The 24,601-nt window shown below is 38.8% G+C and overlaps 1 protein-coding gene across 2 annotated transcripts in view; it reads left to right on the top strand.

Moving 5' to 3' along the window:
- The first annotated feature begins 1,848 nt into the window (after positions 1 to 1,848).
- The window catches only part of LOC118808083 (nectin-1-like), a 48,673-nt gene continuing 25,920 nt past the window's right edge, over positions 1,849 to 24,601 (top strand). Inside the window, exons 1-7 of one of the 2 annotated variants that reach the window (XM_036570500.1) lie at positions 1,849 to 2,211; positions 2,968 to 3,309; positions 8,418 to 8,723; positions 9,109 to 9,217; positions 9,745 to 9,887; positions 10,296 to 10,428; positions 10,679 to 12,140. In XM_036570500.1, coding sequence (XP_036426393.1) covers positions 2,142 to 2,211; positions 2,968 to 3,309; positions 8,418 to 8,723; positions 9,109 to 9,217; positions 9,745 to 9,887; positions 10,296 to 10,428; positions 10,679 to 10,772 — 1,197 coding nt within the window. In that variant the 5' untranslated portion in view covers positions 1,849 to 2,141 and the 3' untranslated portion in view covers positions 10,773 to 12,140. Of the gene's footprint in view, positions 2,212 to 2,967; positions 3,310 to 8,417; positions 8,724 to 9,108; positions 9,218 to 9,744; positions 9,888 to 10,295; positions 10,429 to 10,678; positions 12,141 to 24,601 lie in introns of those variants that run through there. The other variant, XM_036570482.1, reaches the window with a different exon arrangement.

Below are 24,601 nucleotides of genomic sequence, written 5' to 3'. Positions count from 1 at the left end.
GCATAACAGTATGACCACCTCCTTGTTTCTACACTCATTGTCCATTTTATCAGCTCCACTTACTATATAGGTGCACTTTGTAGTTCTACAATTGCAGACTGTAGTCCATCTGTTTCTCTGCATACTTTGTTAGCCCCCTTTTACCCTGTTCTTCAGTGGTCAGGACCCCCATGGACCCTCATAGAGCAGGTACTATTTGGGTGGTGGATCATTCTCAGCACTGCAGTAACACTGACGTGGTGGTGGTGTGTTAGTGTGTGTTGCGCTGGTCTGAGTGGATCAGACTATTTCTTTTGATGATCAAGACACTGTTGACAGGCTCACCATCTGTGTCTAATATTTCTCAGTGATGTCATAACTGAGTGCATGTACCCGTGTGTCGTAACTATGACCAATGTGGATATGTGAGTAAATGCCACCAGGGCCGTAACTAGGGTCAACGTTTTAGTGAGGTCCATTTTGCAGAAATGTGACCTACATCTCATAGTGAATAAACTAACTGCCAAATATGAGTAATAGACCAAACGTGAGCTTCTTTAGGGTTTTTTACCAAATCATTGCTCTTTTTTTCACCTATCCAGAACTATTTTTATGCACCTTTTCCTTTCATTTGTTCCTTCCCCATCCCTCCATTCTTCCATAAACTGCTTTTACTCTTCCATAAACTGATTTGACTCCAGTTACCCTGTTTAGGTTTATTTAATTAATCATTTAACAAATAATTATTTATTTAGATGTTTATTTTCAGCTGAAAATACGTGTTGATTTCTTAATAAAGTTAGCTACATGATGCTATACCACCAATATGCTGGTTAACAGTGAACTTTCTCATGCTGGTTGTGTTACGTGTAGGTAACAAAATACAGCTTCAATTTCTCATCTAATCACTAATATAGCCTACTGTGGAGCCTGTAGCCTAAACTGAGCAGCTACTGGAGCTGGACTAAAACATGCTGATTTAGCCAGCAACATTACAAGCAGTCCAAACAAAATTTAAACATAGGGTTTGAATTTTACAACATTAATGTGTTGATTGCGCTCATAAACTCTTAGCTAGCTACATCTTTGTCATAGTGATGGTATATGTTAGCTTACAGCATGTGTGCTGCACACCTGAACATCTCAAGAAGTCAAAGTTAGCGTTACTCTGGTTCTCCGGGTAGCGCAGCCCAGTACGCCCAGAGATAAACAGAGCGGCCAGTTAAACCAGAGCTGGTTTATAAGGAGCCTGGCCTCTTCCTATTCCCCCCGTTATATCAAAAACAGGACTGCTAAACAGCAGAGGGCACCCGCGAGTGAGTCCTCAATGAATGGGAGTAAATCGAACTCAACGGCTAAAAACTAAAAGTTAAAATAGTTTCTAATCACTCGCCCAGAACGTTTCTTTAATTTTAGAAAGTAGAAGGACGTATTTCACTAAAAAAAAAGAAATCTTACCTATATATTTCCTTTTTTCTACAGCAAACGTGTTTTGGGCAGCAGAAGGCGGGCTTTACTGCTAGAGCGTGATGATTGATTGGCGAGCGGAGCAGCTCATTGGCTGTTCGCGCTCACTGACGTCATGGACATACATGAGGAACCATTTTAAACTCCTATAGCTCGAGTTTAAAAGCTCTTAAAAATATAACAGCGGTGTTAAAATGTTTTATGCTGTTCTGTGTTCAGGAAATGATTGTATTCTTTTACACTAAACATGTTTAAGCATTTATAAACTATGATTTTGCTCAAATGCTCCATATCAACCCATTCATTTCGGACTCGCTCGGGAGTGCCCTCTAGCGTTTGAGAAACCATTGCAGAGTGGGAATTCTCCTCTCTACAAGTTATCTGGCTGAAGTGAGTGAAGCGAGCGCGGAGCTGCGAAAAGCGAGCACACTAAACTCCCGGTGTGCTGCGTCGGAAGCGCGCAGTCTTTGTTTCTCTGCTCTCGGTGTCGCTCTTTTCGCTCGTTTTTCTGACTTACTCGATTTAACCTTGTTTTTGCGCTCTCACATTACAGACAGTAATCTCACTCCATAATTAACCCATTAGCAATATATGAATATATAACCACGTTTACCGCAGTGTTGGGTGGGTGCAAGTGTGGCTGATGGCTGTCTGGGACTTATTTGTCTGGATGAAAGACCCTTTAGATAAACGCGATGTGTTTCTTAACGCATCGTCTTCTAATGTGGGTGGTCTTATTCATTCAGCTCTGCGACACAAATACGGGTAGGTATGTGTTTAAAAACCTTTAAAATAATATTTAGTAATAGTAATAAGTATACAGTGTAGTAAGCAGTATTATTTAAGTATTTTCCACCCCTGGTTGGTTACGGCTGGTATTTAAAGCAAGCAACCTGTGTAAATACACACATAATCTTATTTACATTTAGTCTAGCTTTCACCTGGCTGCTTTTTCATGGGCAAAGTGGAGGCTTCATAATAGAACTCAGTCTAAGTCCTTGATATGGGCTCAAACCATGGAAACCAATGACAGGATTTTTACTTCTTAAGCAGCCACCTTGGAAGCATCCAACGCCATTGATATTGCTGTAATATTGTTTTACATAATTTATAATTTTTTTCTTTAATTAGATTTGTTATTTATCCATTTTTATATATTGTTTATTAAATTACTATATTGTCATAGTTTTAGTGGTTTATTGATAATTTTTTTATTTACTACTCTGATCATTATTATTTTTTAGCATTTGTTATGTTTTTACTACTGAACTTTTCAATGCCTGGTCTCTGTATTGGCTCAGCTACACTGTAAATGAGGGTCTCCCTCAGTGTACTCAGAGTTTAAATAACGGTTGGTTGGTTGATTGATAACTCTTCAAAGTGTTCACCACAGAGAAAATGAGCAGTATTGATTGGCTCTGCTTACGAGCTTTTAAACAGCAAGCCCCTAATCTTTTTATATTAATTTAATTTGGTGGGTTTTGTTTTCTTACTCTTTGTTTGTTTGTTTGTTTTTGACAGCTGTAAGGGTCATTGGTCGGAGTGCAACTGTTAAAGCAGGAGACGAAGCCACCTTGTTCTGTCAGCTGGTTGAGACAAATGAGAGACTAACACGGATTACTTGGCAAAAAAGGACTCGGAAAACACTCACAAATAAGAACTTTTTTGTTATTACACCAGAGGGGAAAACAGAAAATATAAATGGATTAGGAGTCAGAACTGAATTTATTGGGAACATTCAAGAAACGACTGGCACAATTCTTCTAAAGAATGTTACATTATTAGATGAAGGAGTTTACACCTGCATCTTCAACATATTTCCAAGTGGACCATTTGAGACAGAGATTCATCTCAGTGTTCTAGGTAAGATTGGTTATTCTTGTTTTTCTAAACCCAAATAAGCAATTAATTACAATTTTTATGTAACCTGGTTAGTTTTAACTCTTGGATATTATCATCTTGCTGTAGGAGGACTATTTACATGCCAAGTTTTTAAAAGTTCCAGAGACTTAGGAAAAAACAATGCTAAAAATGCTCTAAAAGTTCTGGGTTGTTTTTATTGCAGTAGATCCCATGATTGGAAATGAGAAACATTATTGCAAATGAATGTGTTGACTAATAAATACATTTTTGCTAAAGAATTTTTTGCTAAATAATATTATAAAAATCTTACTTTGTTTATCAGATTGATTGTACTGTGGCGTCAGAGCATGCCTAGGTTCTGTTTAGTTCACAAAGATAGTAGGTAGTGTGCTTAGGAAACTGTGCTTTTTTGTAATCGTTTCAGCCAGCTAACAGTTAGAGCCATGAGCTAACCTGAGTACACTGAAAATATGAAATATGTATTTTCAGTGAAAGGTGAGGTAAATTATTTGGAGAAAAACAAATTCATGTTTTTCTATATGAAGATGTAAATATTTAAAAACAAAGTCACAATTATCGGCATCCTCTCTTTCTCAGTGTAACAGCTATGGGTCTTTTCTTATATACTGGATGTGTAGAGCACTGGAGCCCACATAGTTAGAGAAGCATTGCAAGTTTGTGAGTTTGGACCATTTATCTTCCTAGAAGATCAAATCATGAAGTACTTTAAGCGACAGATGTGCTGAGTATGAACTGGGTTATAGCTGATTCCAGTTTCTTTAGTTCAGCCAATTGCTGATTTTGGGTCCAGTTTCTATGAATGGGAGATGGGGATCTAGAATGGGATTAATTTAACAGCCAGCTCAACAGAGCTTCTCCACAAGCATTCAGATAAAGGCTCTAAGTTAAAAAATTGATGTATATGAAGAACTGTAAAACTGCAACATAGGAAGTATAGAATATTGTAGCTTCCCACTACTGGATTATGCTGCCTTTGTCAGACTTTGGAGGCGTGGCCAGGCAAAGAGGTTCATGGAAGGCGCACACTCCCCTCTCTTAAGGCACGTTTAATGTTCTTAATATTGTTGTCCGTTAGTTTAAGTTGTGTATAGGTGTTATTTGTGTTATTCTGTGTCAGGGGTTGTGCATGTTTTGTGTTGGTGGTTTGTCACTACAGGAGGTGGACACCTGGTGGCTGGTGGTCACCTCCCCAATGAGTTCAGTGCTGTGTGTGTGGCTTTCTGTTGGAGTTTAATAAGATGTTTCACTGCAGAATCATGGCTTCTCCTGTGTCTTACTCTGTGCCGACACCACAATATATTACATGTGTGTCTTACCAGCTTAATGTCAGATCTTCCATTAGTATTATTAAACCCAGTTTGGGTACATCGCCATTAATGTGGCATTAACACAACAGAAAATTCCATTGAATGCAGACAAATAACTTAGCATTATGCTAGCAAAAAAGCCACTTACAAAGTTAATGTTTCTACGTTTAAAACTGTTGTTTACTGAAAGGTTTGCATTTACATTGGCATGCGAAAGTTTGAGCACCCCTGGTTAAAACTTCTGTTACTGTGAGCAGCTAAGCGAGTAAACGATAATCTGATTTTCAAAAGACATGAAGATGACAGATTTCTTTAACGTTTTAAGCAAGATTTCTTTTTTAATTTTCATCTTTTACAGTTTCAACATAACAAAATAGGAAAAGTGCCTGAAGCAAAGGTTCGGGCACCTTGCGTTGTCAGTACTTATTAATGCCCCCTTGCCTTTTGGCAAATGTCACAGCTTGTAAATACTTTTTCTTGCCAGCTAAAAGTATTTTAATTCTTGTGTGGTTGATTTTTTTCACCCATTCTTCCTTGCAAAAGGCTTCTAGTTCTATGAGATTTATGGGCCGTCTGGCATGCCCTGCTCTTTTGAGGTCTATCCACATCATTTCGGTGACGTTTAGGTTGGGGGTCTGTGAAAGCCATAGCAAAACCTTTAGCTTGCAACTCTTGAGGTAATCCATTGTGGATTTTAGGTGTGTTTAAGATTGCTACTATTCTGTTGTGGAAGCCATCCTCTTCAGCTTTTCTGCAGACAGTGTGATGATTGCTTCCAGAATTAGCTGGTATTGAATTGAATCCATTCTTCCTCTTTACGAGTTAAATGTTTCCCATGCCCAAAGCATGATCGGTCCACGCCTGTACTTAACAGTTGGCAAGATGTTCTTTTCTTGAAATTCTGCACCTTTTTTGTTTTTTTTGTTTTTTTTTACAGTTGACAGGTCTTTTTTTTCCAGAATATATCAGGCTTGTTAAGATGTTCCTTTACAAACGTCTGATGCTCAATTTTGTGGTGAGGATGCAGGAAAGATTTTTTCTGATGACGCTTGCATGAAGGTCATATTTGTGCTGGTGTCACTACACACAAATCTTCCTGAAGGTCTTTTACAGTCAAAAAGACCACGTCATGCCATCCTCAAACTGACGGAATAGAACATTTCAGTAAGATCCTACAAAGCATGCTACCGAAGTATGTGGCAAAAAATGGGAGCAGACTGGGACACATGGCTCCTGCATCTGCTGTTCCCATACAGGGAGGTCCCACAAGCCTCAACAGGATTCTCCCCATTTGGACTCTTGTATGCAAGGCCAAGTGATGTGGAACAGCTATAGTTGCATGCTGTATAGGGACAGTCGTGGGCTGGAGGTTAGGGAACCAGCCTTGTGACCAGAAGGTTGCCGGTTCAATCCTCTGAAGTGCCCTTGAACAAGAACCCTTGAGCCTAACCCCCAACTGCTCCCCAAGCGCCGTGGATGGGACTGCCAAAAGCTCCGGGCAAGTGTGCTCACTGCCCTTACTGTGCCCTTGAGCAAGGCACCCAAATCCCAACTGTTCCCCGGGCGCTGTGGATGGGATTGCCCACTGCTCCGGGCAAGTGTGATCACTGCCCCTAATGTATGTGTTCACTAGTGTGCATGTATGTGGGTGTTTCACTGCATGGATGGGTAAAATGTGGAGGTGTAATTCCTGTATGTGCATGAATTCTAGAATTCTAGAAGAGGAGGAGGAAATTGAGCAGTAACGGTCAAACTGGCAGTTCAGGGAGGAACCAGGGCCGACAGACATCATGTAGCACATTCGTTTGACTAAAACAGAGCTGATTAGACAAATAAGCTGCAGTGTACCAGTGGTTAATCAGAGCTGAAGAAAGAAGTAGAGAATAGTTGAGCTATTAAAAATCAAATGGTGCTGCCCTGTAGTTCTGGTCCCTAAAATGGACGGGGGATTAAGATTCTGTGTTAAATTTTCGAAGCTGAGTGCAGTATCTGCATTTGATCCATATCCAATTCCTAGAGCGGATTAATTGATTGAAAGGCTTAGGAAGGCGAAATTCCTAACAGCTATATGTGTAAAGGTCATTGGCAAGTCCCACTGAACTCAACAGTGAAATAACTGACAGCTTTTTGGCTGAGTTCCCTGCAGCATACACTGATGATGTGGTCATTTATAGCACATCATGGGTGGAGCACAAGCAAAATCTGAAAGTGGGTCTTCAAAAAATTACTGAGGTTGGTAAAGGGTGAAGTCCTATTTGGATTACATCTTGGGCAGTGGAGTGATACACCCAAAAGTTGACAAGTTAGAGGCTGTTTGTGCCCGGCACCCACAACCAAAAGGAGGGTGTGATTAGTAGGTCTGGTCAGTTGATACTGCAGATTCATACCCAACTTTCCCAGCAGGGCAGCGGTACTGACAGACCTCACCAAAAAGAATAAACCACAGAGAGAAATCGACTGATGAATGTGAAACTACATTTCAGGACCTAAAGACTTGTCTGTGTTCTAAACCAGTCCTATGTAGCCTGGCCTTTGATGGACCATTTATGGTCCAGACGGAGGCATCAGGTAATGGACTGGTGCTGCACTGTTGCAAGGAGAACAGGAGGACTTAAAACCCATCTTGTACATCAGCACAAAGTTGTTTTGAAGAGAAACAAGGTATTCTACTGTAGAGAAAAAGGTCCTAGCAGTGAAATAACTAGACCATAGAGCACTGCAGTGGATGCCAAAAATGCAAGAGTATAAAGCCAGACCATGGGGGTTGCTGGAGTTAGTCAAGGAGTAGGCTGAAAAGAGCCATTGTGTGTAGTCAGTTTGGCTTTGTGGCCTCCAGACATATTTATGCGCATCAGACTGATGTTTAGGCTGTGAGCATGAGAGACTGCCAGATATTAGCTGAGGAGTCACCATAGGAACCAATTTCGTTTTAAACTTCCAACACTGTTGTAAATATGTAAATATGTCCTTTACTGGGTGATCGACACTTAATAAATGACTGAGAGCACCTGAACTTACCTGGACGTGTGTGTGACATTACTTGAAGGGGAACCCAAAGCTCTTTCCTGCTCATAGCATCACATTACTGGTGACACTGTGTCTCATTACACATGGTGACGACGGGGCACCACAACACATAACCAAGCAGGGTGAAGCCATAACTTTAATGATGGGGTAGCCTGGTTAGTAGCCTGGTTAGTGATTTTACTGTCACTGCACTATAGCTGTGCTAAGTATGACATTTTCATTGATTATGTGAATTTATCCAGAAACCTGTTTGACCCCTGAAGGGTGCAGTGTATAAAAAAGACTGATTTCTGTATTTCTCCTAATGTGGATTAAAGATGCATACAATCTGCATCTTAACCGCATATTAGTTTTTCAATTTTAAATCAAGTCAAAAAAACAAAAATGGTCACTGCACTGTAGCTGATATGTGAAATTCAGGGCTATGACCATTGGTTTTGGTTGTAGGTTGTAGGTTGTATGTGGTCAAAGTTGCCAAATTTAAGGCTCTTACTGTTTATTTTCTGTTGGTTATGGTTTTTGACATTGTTTAACATTTAGTTAAAACATTAGTTTTGTTATTAAAATACGTATAGTTATTGGAATTTTTTTTTGTTATTAAGCTGTACTAAACAACTGAAAGGTATATTTTGTATTGTCTGTTGAAAATGGCTGATGCAGATAAAGTTAGACTTCGCATAGACTGATCTATATTCTATTTGCTTTGCATTTTTTTATACTGCCATGTACTGACATGTTTGTCTTCACTTATAGTTCCTCCTGTTGTTGGTGTGAAGACTGATGCGATTCCTGTTGTTGGTGAGTCTGAAGTGACCTTGGCCACATGCACTGCTGCTAAAGCACGGCCTGCTGCAGTTGTGTCCTGGAGTCTGGGTGCTCTGAGCGACTCTGTAAAAGTAAAGACCAACATTTCTGCAGACCCTGATGGATCCTTCACTGTCAGAAGCTTCCTGATTGGTGAAGCATCCAAAGATCTAAACCAGCAGAAGGTTCAGTGTTTGGTGAACCACACCACCCTGAATGAGCAGCTGATACTGGACTACGCTCTAATTATCCATTGTAAGTCACTGTCAGCATTTTTTTTCCTTTTGTCAGCATTTCAGAAGCTAAGAGGAGCAAAAGTATACAGAGGCAGGTCAAACTAAGATGATTTTTAACTATGTGTGTACCAAGAAACTCATGAAAGGCATTTATTAAATTTTATTAATTAAAAATTTTATTTGCTCATGTAAACTCTTCAAGACTTAAGAGCACAGAAGGCACAGAAACGCTCCATTGCATTTCTTGTAAACTGGCTATACAGCTTAGCATTCTTTCTTATTGTTAGCTCCCTATAATGTTTAATTTAGGAATAACCTTATGTATGTTTTCAGATGTGACCATCTTTTTGCTTGCTATTTTTTGGATAGTTATTGTTTGCCTTTTTCTGCTCTTCTTCTCTCAGATCCTCCTCAGATTGTGTCTATTATTTCAGTCAATATTCCAGCAGCATCGCAAGAATTTCAGTGTGTAGTTGATGCCAATCCACAACCTGCGAAGTTCATCTGGAGCAGGTAATCTGATCCTATTTAACACCCTGATGGTTGGGCAGCTGCAGCACTCACAGTGGACATGTGTTATAGATTAGATGATAGATGAAAGGCAAAAGCAGCACCTGATGCAGCTCAGCCTCCAGAAATAGTGTTCTGGTTTCTCCTTCATGAATTGAATAGTCTTTTTCATTTTTTGCGTTTCATGTTTTACTGACTATTGCTATTATGGGTCTTTTATGCTATTATGGTTTTATTTCATCTCAATATGACAAGGTAATTTAACATTATATTCAGAGCAAGATGAGCCAGTATGATGTTTGCTAGCCACTGTTCCACGACTGCTAAAGTACACAATGCTGAAGGCAGATTTCAGTAGATATCTAATCAGCTGATGAATAATCAACTGCAGAAGAGTGAAATTCAGAGCATCTGTTTGCTTATTTTTACTGATTCGATTTGTTGACTTTTTTATCTGTCACATTAGCTCTGCACATGCAGTACTTTTGTGCATAGGAATATTAACACATTATTACTTTTTGTACTAACAGGATAAACAGGAGTCTTTCCAGCCGTGTTAATGCTGACAGGCTGACAATCCCACTGACCTCTGATAATAATGGCTTGTATATGTGTAATGTTTCAAACCAGTATGGAAATGGCACAGGTACCCTTTATGTGAATGTTTCCAGAGGTGAGTCTCATTTGTATTGATGTAAAAATAGACTATATATGATTTATCAGTCTTTTCTATAGAAAACTGAGAGATGTACTTTGCAACGTACTCTATGTGATGGCAGTTCAGTCCAATGGTTCACCGTCATAAGTTTAAGCTCAGTCAAGCCATGCAACATTTATTGGCACCAGAAACTGCTTTAAAAAAGTCAGTATCTGTATTTAAGCCTGGGGATACGTAACCTTTGCTAACAAACATGAGGATGCAGGTCGCAGTAACTTTATATCCGTGGGTGCTTATAAGCCACAAATACTAATTAGAGCTGAAAATACTGTCATCTGTTTATAAAGTGTTAAAAGAAACACAAGCTTTTTCTCTTTCTCAGTCTTTTTTCCTCTTCCCCCCTTTCTTCCTCTCTCCATGTAGAATCCACCACTGTCTGTTGGGTTTTGTTCACCTGTCTCCTCCTTGGCTTTATTGCTGCTTGTTTAATGGAATGGAAATTTAACATATTTGAGAGATTGAGAACATTTCTTTCAGAACTGAGAAACAGAATTCGGTGAGTTTGTTCATTTTCAATATAAAGCACAAAAAGTAGAGCCTAAAATGTTCAATTGTTAAGTTATTTTGGTCTCTGGAATAGTAATGGCATTTGTTTCTCACTCACACTAATCTAAAATGAGCATTACGGTTCTTTTGTTAATAAATCATCCCACAAAATGATTTTTAATTCAAGACCCTGCAAATAATAATAAACAATAAACAAATAATAAATGAATGTGCCACTAATTTAAATGCATCCACTCTAGGCGTCCTAGGCATGATCCTGTGTCTACAGGTGGTTCCACGTCACCCTCAAGCAATAGAAGCCGAAACCACCGAGACAGGAGTGGAAGCCAATAAGACTGTGAGAGCTCCCTCTCCAACGGGACCGTACCTTGTCGCGGTGGAGAGGCTTTTACACTACCAGTCAAAAGTTTGTGTGTGTTAACTGGTAGTGTCCTCTAGCTTCTACTTACAAGAACTGCTCTCCTAACATTAGAAGAAGCTGCGAGGTACCGAAACGGTCCCATATATTTTGCTGTGTTTTACGGTAGTGTTTCACTTTTGAACTCTCCACTGATTCATACTTCTGTTACCTGTGTTTGCATGAAATTGTTGATTGTCAGTCTTCATTCTTGGGAGATTTGAATCAAGTATCCAATGTAGTACTAAAAGAAAAAAAAGAATAACAGACCATATTGGCCAAAGTACCTTTTTGAACAGATTTTAATCGGTTGTGCAATTTTTGCGCAAGTCAAAAAATTAACATTGGTTTAAAAGGTAATGTTGCAAAAAAAAAGAAAAAAAAAAAAAGACGTTTTAAACCTTGTTTTCCATTTTGGCACAACATTCAGTGTACATCTGTGGAATGGTGGTGTTGGAAAAGTATTTGCGGCTGGGTAACTCATACCGTGGATCAACTACTTTGAGGAGTCTTTGAAACCCCTCGTTTTCCACTGTTTTGATAGGAACCAACCTTTGCCAGATAAAATGTTATTGCTTCTGTTTCCTCTTTCCATCCTTTTCCATACTTGTCTTGTCATATCGAGCGCCTCTCTCAAATGCTTGTGTTAGCGTTGTTTGTTTTGGTCTTGCTGTAACATTAGCGTTAGTCTCTGCTGGCTGCAGTGTAGCGGACCTTCTCAGTGCTTTACTTTCAGCGTACTGTTTGGGATGTTGTCGCTGTAAATGGCTGAAAAGGTTTGCCATGTTGCCGTCTGACGTGAAAACCTTCTCTGTGCAAACTTTGCAAATCACCATGGTTTGTGTCACATCAGTTCAGGCAAAGTTCAAACCAGTTCCATACTACAGATGTTGACTTTTTTTGGGGACTAACTCTTCTCCGGTGTTTTCATTCATGGCTTCCCGCTCGTGAAAAAGTGGAGCGAGGCATGATGGTACGCTAGGATTGGTTTATCTGCGTGTCTCTAGGGTGGGCATAAAAGGGACTAGCAAATAGTGCGCTTTGACCGAGGGAAAATAAAAACCCACATCGCTTGTATGTGCATAGAACTGCAGCGGATATAATGTGCATTGTAACACGATCCAACAATCTCCCTGTGATGGTGTATCGTGAAAACATTATAATCCTTCACGATCTGATGTCGTCATATCGCACACCCCTAATTTGAGGTTCTGTGGAATAGGACAGCTGGGAGGTTTCTAACAAACCTGGTTACCATGATGACCCCAGTTATATACAGTTATTTTCAGTTAATTTGATGTAAAGCCGTCAGTGTCGTTTGCTCAGTGAAAAATGTCCCTTATTGTTTTTTACTTTAAATAATTGCCCTTTGCTCTGAAAGTTGCTTAGTGTGAAAACCCTTCTGACCCTGAGTGTTGCATGCTGATTTAGAAACTCGTGACTAGCAACTCATGATTCCTTGTTCCAATAGATTTCAACAGTCCGTCTGTACTGAGACACGAGAGCAGTTTGTCATGCCAGCATGACATGGGGTCATTCAGAGTCTTTAATAAGCCTAGTGCTGAATAACATGAATACATTTTACTAGGTAGCTTTAGTTTACTACACCTACTACTTATAATAACAATAATAATAACAATAATAACAACAACAACAACAACAACAACAACAAGTTAAATTTATATAGCACATTTTTCTTAGTCACACTTTGCAAATGGTATCAATATAGAGAATTTTACAAACACTCAGGAAACCTAATGGATGAGGAAGGAGATGCTAGAAGAGGGAAGAAGCATGAAAGTATTGGGAAAAGAGGAGAGTTTTGAGCTGGACTTTGAAAGAAGAAAAGAACAAGAAGAATAGAAGAGATAGAGGAAGAGTGTTCTGTAACTGATGGACAGATCCGCCCCCAAACTTGGATAGTTTAAAAGGAGGAATTATTATTATTATTATTATTATGATGATGCATTGGTGTGGAATATGGGCAAAAACATGTGTTCAGTGGCTGCTAGCATACATGGTAATTAAAATTAAGAGAAAACAAGATTTCAAATCTACTCATAGCTTTAACAGTTTAATGGTGAAAATGTTTTATTGCTAATACAACCCCATCTCCAAAAAAGTTGGGACGCTGTGCAGAATGTAAATAAAAATACAATGCAATGATATGCAAACCATGTGAACCATATTTTTAAAGGGAAACACTACAAAGACAACATATCAAATGTTGAAACTGAGAAATGTTATTGTTTTTGGAAAAATATATGCCCATTTTGAATTTGATGCCAACACCCACATTCCAAAAAAGTTGGGACGGTGGCATGTTTACTACTGTGTAGTCAGTTTACACCTCTTCTTTTAACAACACTCTAAGCATTTGAGAAGTGAGGAGACCGACCGCTGTAGTTTTGAAAGTGAAATGTTTTCCCATTTTTGTTTGATATAGGATTTAAGCTGCTCAACAGTTTGGGGTCTCCTTTCTCAAAGTTTTTAATTTCATAATGCGCCAGATGGTTTCAGTGGTGACAGGTCTGGACTGCAGGCAGGCCAGTTTAGCACGTGGACTCTTTTACTACGGAGCCAGCAAGGCCTTCCCTGAAAAAGACGTCATCTGGATGGCAGCATATGTTGCCAAAATATGTATATATCGTTCAGCATTAATGGTGCTTTCACAGATGTGCACATCACCCATGCCATGTGCACTAATGCTCCCCTATACCATTATGAATACTGGCTTTTGAAATGAGCACTGATAACAAGCTGAGTGGTCTTTAGCCCAGAGGACACAGTGTCCACGATTTCCAAAAAGAATTTCAAATGTTGATTTGTTGGACCACAGGACACTTTTCCACTTCACCTCAATACGTTTTAAATGAGCTCGGGCCCAGAGAAGGTGGCAGCATTCCTGGATCCTGTGTATGTACAGTTTCTTCTTTGTGTTTGAGATTTAACTTGCATTTGTGGATGCAGTGACAAACTGTTTTCACAGACCATGTTTTTCAGAAGTTTCTGAGCCCATGCAGTGATTTCCACTACAGAATCATGTCTGTTTTTAATGCAGTGCTGACTGAGGGCCCAAAGATCACGGCTAGCAAATACTGTTTTTTGACCTTGTCCCTTGCATACAGAGATTTCTCCAGATTATCTGAATCTTTTAATGATATTATGTACCGCAGATGATGAAAATCATAAGTTCTTTGCTATTTTATGTTGAGAAACGTTATTCTTGAATTGTTGCACTATTTGCTTATGCAGCCTTTCACAGAGTGGTGAACCTCTCCCCATCTTTACTTCTGAAAGACCTTACTTCTGATGCTCTTTTTATACCCAATCATGTTTTTTAGCATTACCAACATTTCCACATTTGTCTGTGTACTATTTTCAATGAAACATATGGTTTAAATAATTTGCACATCATTGCATTTTGTTTTTATTTACATTTTGCACTTTTTTGGAAATGGGATTGTATTTTGGTTTGTAAGGAAAGGAACTTTTCCTGTAAATGGCAGCTAGAAAACAAAACCTCTAAACAAAAAGTCTAGTGCAAGTCACTTCCGCGCACTAATCAGACGTCTGGTCATTCCGCAACACAGATATGCTCTATCTGAATGACTCTAATCTCCATCTCAACAATAGCAATGGATAATCCAGATTGTTCGTAGCATTCAACAGTTAGTATAATGCAAAAAAAAAAACAACAAAAACAAAAAAAATTGTGCTTTTGCCTTTTTTAATTCCTGTAAAATATTGCTTTTGTTCATCTAATGTATTTGCTTGGTGCCATTTATTTAGTATTTATTTGAGTTTAATCAAACCAGTCACATTACTTACTAAATGAAGTTGTATAGGTTGAACAGATAAGTATTCTTTACAGTGTGGGTACAGCAGTAAACACAGTCTGTTATTACTTGGCTGATTATTACAGGGACCAGACATCAATCTCTTCTTCAGGCATAGATAAGTAAGTTGAAGCATTTTCTCTTTTAAAACGCTGGTACAGCTACCCAATGTACCGAAAATAGGTGACACTGTCGAAAGCTGACACAGGATTCTCTCAGGCCAATTTCTCACATGTAGAACTGTAACTGTTACAAGTTGTTACTCAAAAATGTTCACAATGTACAGCTACTGTTCCACACTTCAGTCACATCACTATGTTTAGCCTACCAGCCCGGTTAGCGTTTAGTAGGTGTACAAGATAAAATAGCCAATGAGAGGTACAAGAAGATAGGTTGGTGCTTCAGCCAACTACAGGTGAGGTTCAAGCAAAAGTCATAAAAGCTTGTCAAAAAAAAGATGCAACACTCACTCTATACACAGCCAAAAAATGACTATATTAAGGTAAAGCATGATTTTCCAGCACACATTCCGGACCTTCATCAGGTGAGAGTTACAAGACAGATGAACCCAATAAACAGGCAGTTCAGTGCTAGAAAGGATATTTCACTGTTCTCAATGTCCAAATCACTGGTTGAGGAGAAGTACTACAAAATGTGAGTGCCTTAATGTACAACAGACATGACTGAGTGTCTCAGAGGTACAGCCCTATGAGATAGATTACTGATAAAATAAAGTAGTCGCCATTCAGAATGTAAACAGTCCCATGTCTGTCTAAATTTTTCCATAGGATTAAATCTCACTTCCTTCGAGCCTAAGCATAGCATGATTAGTCGTATCACTACACAAACGAGTGTCAACATTTAAAGCATGTTTAGTCCTATGTACACTGCACAGACGCAAACTTCTACACGTTTATTTAGGCTGGGTGTGTTATGGGTGTGTTTGTGTTGTAGATGTGAGTGGAAACTCATGGAAATGTGAAAGCTTGTTTTTGAACACCTGCTGTTTCTTTTCATATAATTAAGCAAAAAAGACGTGTTAGTATTAATCCGACTGGTCGCTGTCCTCCTGAACCTTTATGGCTGGATTTTACTGAATGTGGATGTTCTGGATGTGAGCTGACATACGTCATTCACATTTCCTCCTTTTTGTTTAAAATTAATGTGACTGAGGCCCCTCCACACACCATTTCCTATTGGCCGACATAGAGTATATCAGAGTACGCACCATCAAAAGTAATTTTTTGGTAAATTCTGCCACGCATTGGTACCTGTACACATTGTGTATGTTTTTGCTGGACACCAAAGCACCCTTGTGAACACAGCCTTGTGTGTTTATAATGTGTCAGCTTTTGACAGCATATATTATATTAGATACATCGGTGATCATTTGGTAATTTTGACTCAGATTTATGACACAGAATTGAGTAGATTTAACACAACAGCATAGTAATGAACTCAGTCAGGTCCTCTCTGAGAGAAAAATCACCTGTAATGTTTAGGATCAAGTAAAGCCCCTTTAATGGTAACTGAACAGAAAGTGGTTTATTGTGAATAAGCCAGAGCCTGTTATATTGGAAAGGTAACCTACAGTCCCTGCGTGAGACCAGAACTATTTTCAAGGGTCTTGTGAAATTACCAGCCACTGCATTAGCAAGAAAGTTGAGTAATGAAGCCTTTTGTTTTTGTAACAGAACAGTGTCATAAGTACATGATTGAGAAATGAAGGAGTAGCTGGTTATTCAGGCTCAAAGCAAATGACATTACCTTTAAAGTGTGAAAACTTTATAAGTCAGAGACTGAAACTGTTGTCTGGAACATGTGTGCAGTTTTAAAATAATCTTACACTATTGTGTTCATTTTTACACTATTTTCTTTTTATTTTATTATTCTTAGTTTCTCTTATCATTTCTTATGTCGAGTACAGTTCAGTTGTTTGTCCTGGAGTGTTTTTCTCTGTGTGCCTTTTATGTTCTAAATGATATTGTTTTGTATTCTGTCACATAATGTTATGCTTGGGCTTGAACTCAGTTTGTCTTTTACCTACTGAGCGTTAACTTGCTAGCTGCTTAGCTTTCTGCTCATTTACTAAGCCTATTCTAGCCACCCGGAGCACAGGTGTGGCTGTACAACCCACGCTGCCCAAAGCTGCAGTAACCCTGGGAGGGCCCCTCTGTGGTAAAAGAACACCTGAGTGAGGTGGTGTACAGGGTCAGGGCAGCAGACTGTAATAGTTCATAGAGAAAGACTTGGGAGTTTTATCTTTCTCCTTCTGGTTCTTTGCCCTGGGTTAAATAAAGAGCAACTTTAAGCATAAATTATGGCCTCTCCTGACTCTTCTATCGAAGGCCACCATAATATCCAGTAGAACATAAAGTGTAAACCAGCTAAAAAGAGTCTGTTAGCAGCAACCAGGTCAAAGTGGTCTCTGCAGAATGGAATTAGGTGTTTTCAACTGTTTGGCCATTTTGTCAGTAACCCTTCCCCTAACCATGACTGGGTGGTTTCAAAACGTCCACACTATTATGATTGGACAGTTGAAATATGCCCACTTGCTCTGTTCTGACTTCTGCTTGGCAACCAGTGATGTTCAAGTTCTTCATCTGATTGGATTGTATGTACACGGATTTCAACAATACAAACTGGGCTTTTCCAGGCAGTGGTTATGAAGCCATATTGTCCTTTGAAGCTCTGCACTTTCTTGAGAGGTGTATGCTTTTAACATTCCCCTTCTTGCTGTTGTCAGTGACAGCCACGATCTCCCAGAAACACTTCAGAAACTCTTAATGCGACATAAATGCCAATTTAACAAATAAGCACATTTTGCGACTTAGCTAAAACATTAATTAACAACAATTCTGTTCTCCAGTCAGATATTGCAGCCATTATCTAGAAATACAGCAGTCATATGGAAAAATAACATCTATAAAGTCATTGCGAACTGACAGCTCAGTTGTAAGCAAAGTATGTTCAGTTTCACACAGTCATACACATTTCTGTGTACAGAATTGATTTGATGTCATATGCTGAGCTTGGAGTTGAGAACTCCATTTCAACTTTCCAAGTAGGAATTCCCAGTTGAGGGGCCTGTTTTATTAGATTTTTCCCTGTTGGATGAGGGAAATTCCAAGTCAGCAGCTTCAGTCAAACACAGCATAAGACACATTTAATAAGTGTTACAGAATGCAGAAGCAAGTAATTCTGATTGGTGCGAACTGAATCTGTGATGACGTAGTGTGATGTGTGCCAGACTGTTTTGAAACTGCTGCTCAGAATTTGCACAGAAGTTCCACAAGAATCGAAACTTTTGAGATTGTCTGACTCTTTTCTACCATCACTAGTGAGTAGGGCTGCAACAAGTAATCAACATTATTGATGATGTTGACAAAAAAATAACTGTTGGCAACAAATCATAGTTGGCTTGATAACATTTCTGCTTCCTGTTTACATCACGTGATTGAAAGAGGGAAATACAGACAGTGCAGACTGCAGTACAGGATTATACACAACTCGAAACATAAACAATAACTAACATCGTCTACAGAGAGGGTTTCCTGTACGATATGTACGATATGCACAGCTGGCAGGTGTGAAACGTTAGAAAATTTACACTGCATCCACAGCAGAAATGGTGAGATCTTATTAAAACGTACGTAAAAAGTAAAAATTAACACATCACTGTCTGCTTTCCAGCTAATTGTGGTTTAGCTTAGCAGACAGAATAAGCAGCGCTGGCTGAAGGGATTAAACTGTTACCATTATCAGAGCTGCTTGTACGCTAATATACACAGAACAGCTCAGATGTTTTTACAAAACATTCTTTTTTGCTCTCTGTTTTTTATCCTATTTTTTTTTTATGTACATGAGTGTATCCACATGGTGTTTGTAGTTTACAGCACCCACTTTTATAGACTCTGTATTTTGTGCAGACCTTAAAAGAAAGAGTATTAAAAAACATTCACTGCCTTTGACCAGCTTATCATCCACATAGTTACCACAGCTGCTATTTACACCCACAGTTGAGTTTCGACAGAAGTGAGATATGGCCTGATGAGAGTCAGCATTTGTGTATTCAGTGAACACAGGTGATGAGACAAATGATTTGACCAGCTACTGCCCGTCTCTCTTCAGGATGTAGAGTACAAGTTCTGGAAAACATAAAATGAATCTGAAATGTTGGTGCCCAAAATACATATAAACAGAAGTACCAGAATAAACGGAGTACCGGTAACACACACAGCCGAGCCTGCTAGCATAACTGTTAGCGTACACTGTACTTAGCAGATATGAAATACAGGAAGCACACATGGTATCAGCAAAAAAAATCGCTCTCTTTTAGTCGCACTAGCTTCTAGAGGCCTGGCTAAGAATAACTCTACAGAACTGCTTCTGTATTATAATTGAATTGATATAAATTGACAATTATATTTGTTTATTTAATTAAATGTACATACATTTATCATTACACTTACATTACGCACTGTAAGTTGAAGAAAACCATTCCGGGATGAAAAATGGAGGCGTACATGTACATATGAACTTTACTTTCTGGTAGTAACGACTGAAGTGGTTTATGTTCTTCTGCTTTGTAAAAGAGAGGTGTTAGGATTCTAACAACTGCCAGTGGTTGACACTGAGATGCTGTGCTATAAGAGCTGCTAAACTGCTGCGTTCCTCTCTAACTACAAACCATTTTAATTTGATCTATGTAGACTTCATGGCAGCAGTGCTGTACTTTTTTTGTCCTTTTGTTATTGTTTGGAGGGTTCACCTAGAAACAAGTCAAATGTCATTTCAACAATCACGACTAATAACTATCCACTTGCTGACAAAAAGCATCAAAATGTCATCTTACAGCCACTTTGTTGAAAATTGTAAACATCTTTTTTTCTTTTTACAATCCAACCAATGGATTGGTTTGAGAATTAAGAGAGTGGGAGACGCAGATATCACAGGTTTTATAGGAAGCGTCTCAAAGCATTGGCAGCACTGTACAAGTGATTGAGGATGACCTTGTTGGCACCATTTATTTCAGCTGTTGAAAATCCCCTATGGCATGTCTAATCTCTAAGGTGCCACACACCACTAATCAGTGTTTGTGAGCTCTGTTTTCACAGTCTCTCCCACAGCAGTGGAGGTCAGTTAAATGTCTAATGAGAGGGCTCAGCTTTTGTTTTTCTGCAGAAACATCTTAATCAGTGTGACCAAGATTTGCGCATTATAATATATAATATTTCAACTTCTGTAATCAAAAATGCACTCAGAGTTCCATCTGGTATCGTTAGTAATATCTTAGTAACAACATTTTTCCATGGCAGGTAAAGTATGAGAAATTGAGCTTGACTGAGCACATGAGTTTCATTCTCTTCTCATATATGAATGTATGTTGTGATGATATTCACTTCTTTGTTGTTTGTAGAGATACAGTCTGTGTTCACCCCACTTTTAACTACTGTCCAAGTATATTTACAGTAGTGCACTGTTCTAGCAAAAGCTTTCATTTGTTAGCCAAAATAGAACTGTTTGCAGAGGCACTGTGTTAGTGCTGCCTTTCTCTGTTATTTACTGGGTAAAATGGCCCACAGAAAAGAGAACTCATATCACCCATATTTAGAAGAACTGCACTGGCTGTCTGTATCTTTTAGGATAAAGTTCTGCTGTTAGTTCTTAAGGTTTTAAATGACCTAGCACCTGCTGGCCTTCTAGAGCCCATGTGTCAAACACAAGGCCTGTGGCACAATCCTATCCGGCCCGCAAAATTATTTTAACTTTCTATTAATATTAGCCTGTTTCACAGTGCGCTGCACTACAGTCCCCAGCATACACTGCAACATATTGTGTGCTCCCAACCCCCACCAACAACAATCTATAGGACAGCGGTTACACCACAATCCTAGCACACCAGTCATATCACCAAATACACTTGCTGCCTTTTAGCAGTCCAGTCAATATAAAAACACCTAGCTAGCTAAAAAATGACCAAAAGAAATGTGGACAGTGAACGCAGGGGTTTTCAAGACAGGTTGGAGCTCGATCTGCCTTGTTTGCAGAAATGGCCGTAATGAAACAGTACAACATAAGGCGCCATTACGAGACACAACACTGTGACAAATATGGAGAGTTGGATAGACAGCAGAGGCAACAGAAAGAGATGAAGAAGGGCCTGGAAGCACAGCAGTCTATGTTTATAAGGGCCAAATCACAAAGTGATAATGCAGTAAAAGCCATTTTCATCATGGCAGAAGAAATAGCTCAGTCAGGCTGCCTTTTTTCAGAAGGTGTTTTTCTGAAGCAGTGCATGCTTAAAGTTTGTGACACAGTGTGGCCAGAAAAAAGCAAGCATTCGCAAATGTCAGCCTTAGCAGAAATGTGGTGGCTGATCAGGTGGACGAGTTAGTAAGAGCAGCTCATTTAAAAACGAAATGACTTCACCTGCTGTTGATGCCAGCACTGTTGCTGCAGACACAGCTCAGTTGTCAAGTTTCACTTGTGGGGTGGACTCCAACTGATCGGTTACAGAAGACCTTCTGGGTGTAGCACTGGAAAAGATATTTTTAGTAATTGGAGAAACGTGTGAATGACATGAAGTTGCCATTGAGCAAACTCAGGGCACTGATGACAGATGGAATGCCTGAAATGTGCAGTTGATAGGGGTGGACTGGTAGGGAGAGTGCAAGAAAAAATGCAGGAGGAAAATTGCAACAATGTAAACACGTCAGAGTTGAAGGAGGAAAGATGGCTGTGTGATCCTGCAGGGACGCCATTGTCTGAACACTGACATGCATGATCATGTGAAAGCCTTGTGGGAAAATGAAATGCATCTACATAACCTGGGTCTTTTTCCATCCTGCCAAGCAAGCAAACTACCACAGCTTGCCTGAGTAAACATTATATTATCGAACTGGCAGAAATGGAGCCAAAAAATTAATGAACTTACAGCAAAAGGAAAAAATGCCAGGTGTGTAGTTGAAGCCAATAGGTAGGTTTAAAAGACTTACGTCCTGGGGACATTTAAAGAGGTTTAGCAGTTATCTGTAGCTAATGTAGCCTATTGCTACATTTCATATATATTATATATATATATATATATATATAAAACTTTCTTTATTTCAAGTATTCATGTAATATTTCAAGCTCTATTATTTTGCTGTTACAGTTCATATTTTGAATAAACAAGGCCCAATTCGGGTCACAGCATTTTCTGACCCATGGGCTTGTTGATTTTTTTAACATTGGCCTTTCAGTGTTTGAGTTTGATATTTCTTTTGTAAAGTCTCTAAAACTCCATAGCTGGTGTTATTCGATCATTTTAAACTTATAGTATGTACCCACCTCCGCTCAGCCTGCAAGTGTTTTAGCAGATATAGTTGTAGTTCTTTTTTTAGTTTATTTTTGTTGTTTTCTTGGTTGATTTATTATTATTATTATGTTTATCGGTTGATTCGACATATTTTTAGTCATTTTGCTATTTCATTATTACTGTTGTTTTCAAATGGTATTTTGATTTTCTTTTTTTTTAGTGTACCTAGATGTTTTATTTATTTTTATTACTAATTTGCTTAATTGTGTGATTTGTTTCAATTTGTTAATCTTACTTGCATTAAAGTTTCCTAATTGTTTATTTGTCTTTATTTGTAATGTTCACTCCCCACTCTGTAGAGTCTATATATGGAAACTAAGCTGCAAAAACAGCCTGTATTGAATTCATTGTTACTCTGATGTTACAAAAAAAAACAACACCTTTACATATATTCACTGACTCAGTCTACAGACGTTTAGCCACACCCACTCACACTGAAGTTATAAGGAGCGTTTCAGCCTGCATGGCTTTTTGAATGAAGCACAATACAGGGCAGCCAGTCAGAACAGAGATTATTTAATTATATTACTTTTAAAGACAACATAAAACTAATGCAAACTTAAGGCACTAACTGACTTTTTAATTGTGCAAATGTGATTTTTGGCTGAACAGTTTAGAATACTTTTTAAAGTGAATGTTTAGGGTGCATATAGGTGTTATGACTGTTAATACAATATGCGGTGTATGTGACATGCTTGATTATTTAATTCTGCAAATGTGAAATTGTTCCTGGTGCTTATTTTCATGGCTTATCTTTGGAAAAGCATATGTAACTGTTTGCCAGAGTACAGCAGGAGGTCTGTACTGTTTGTGAACATTTGTTTTAGGAAGCTGACGGAAGAGACTTTTTTGTAAATGAAAGCAAGTCCATTGAGCTCTTCTGGCCTTCTCGCTGAAAATGTATCATTATTCTGTAGGCCTAATGCTGTTTTTCATGGAATCCCCTTTTGAGGTTTATTTGGAAAAAAGTCGGTGTTACTCACTGGAGAGCTGGATGATAACTAGACGACGACTGATCTGACTCATTGAACAGACTCCTTCGTAAGAATTCCTATCACTAGTACATATAAAACAAAACTACAGCAAGTGAATCAGCAAGAAGAAAGCTGCAATTCTGAGGCAAAAAACTAATGAACAGAGTTGACCCTAAAACACGATGTTGATCAAAAACACATAGAGACTATTAGAATGTTTAAGTCAAATTACATTCAATGAAGTTATTTTCAGCTTTGTTACACTTGGTCATACACACTCTACTAGACTAAAGGAGGGGGGTCCTTTGATGTGTGTTCACATGCTATTTATCTTACTGTTTGCAGCACTACTTTATACAAAATTATGAGCAGCTGTTTTAGAAGAATTTAATTAAACATTTCATAGACTTTAGTTCACTAGTCTATGATTTGAACAGTAAATATCCACCACCAGACACTCTTAAACACAGCTGCTGTCTCAAAAAAAGCTGACCATCCACACATAGAACAAGGGTGTGTCTGAGTGAATGTGGTATTTTAGTAGAGGAGTGGTCTAGGAAAAAAGAGAAGAACATGGCAGCTGTGGAAGGTTGGGTGTGTACAAGATATACAACCCTATTTACAAACAGTTGGGATGCTGTGCAGAATATAAATAAAAATAGAATGCAACGATATGCAAATCACATGAACCATATTTTAAAGGAAAATACTACAAAGACAACATATCAGATGTTGAAACTGAGACATTTTATTGTTTTTTTGAAAAATATGTGCCCATTTTGAATTTGATGCCAACAACATGGGGGCATGTTTACCACTGTGCTACATCACCTCTTCTTTTAACAACACTCTAAGTGTTTGGGAACTGAGGAGATCAACTACTGTGGTTTTGAGTGAAATGTTTCCTCATTCTTGTTTGAAATAAGATTTAAGCTGCTCAACAGTTCAGGGTCTCCTTTGTTGTATTTTTAATTTCATAATACACCAAACGTTTTCAGTGGTGACAGGTTTGGACTGAAGGCAGGCCAGTTTAGCACCTGGACTCTTTTAATACAGAGCAATGGTATTGTAATACATGCAGAATGTGGTTTGGCATCATCTTGCTGACATAAGCAAGGCCTTCCCTGAAAAAGACATTGTCTGGATGGCAGCATATGTTGCCAAAAGCTGTATATATCATTCAGCATTAATGGTGCCTTCACAGATGTGCACATCACCCATGCCATGTGCACTAATGCACCCCTATACCATCATGAATGCTGGCTTTTCAACTGTGCACTGATAACAAGCTGAGTGGTCTTTAGCCCAGAGGACACAGTGTCCATGATTTCAAATGATGATTTGTCGGACCACAGGACACTTTTCCACTTCGCCTCAGTTTATCTTAAATGAGCTCGGGCCCAGAGAAGGCGGCAGCATTCCTGGATCATGTTTATATATGGTTTCTTCTTTGCGTTTTATAGTTTTAACTTGCATTTGTGGATGCAGTGACAAACAGTTTTCACAGACAGTGTTTCTCAGAAGTGTTTCTGAGCCCTTGTAGTGATTTCTACTACAGAATCATGTCTGTTTTTTAATGCAGTGCTGCCTGA

This window comes from Colossoma macropomum, unplaced genomic scaffold (assembly GCF_904425465.1).
Source record: "Colossoma macropomum unplaced genomic scaffold, Colossoma_macropomum, whole genome shotgun sequence".
NCBI classification, from domain to species: Eukaryota; Metazoa; Chordata; class Actinopteri; order Characiformes; family Serrasalmidae; genus Colossoma; species Colossoma macropomum.
The sequence above is the reverse complement of the archived record's forward strand: the minus strand, read 5'-3'. Positions and strand labels throughout refer to the sequence as shown.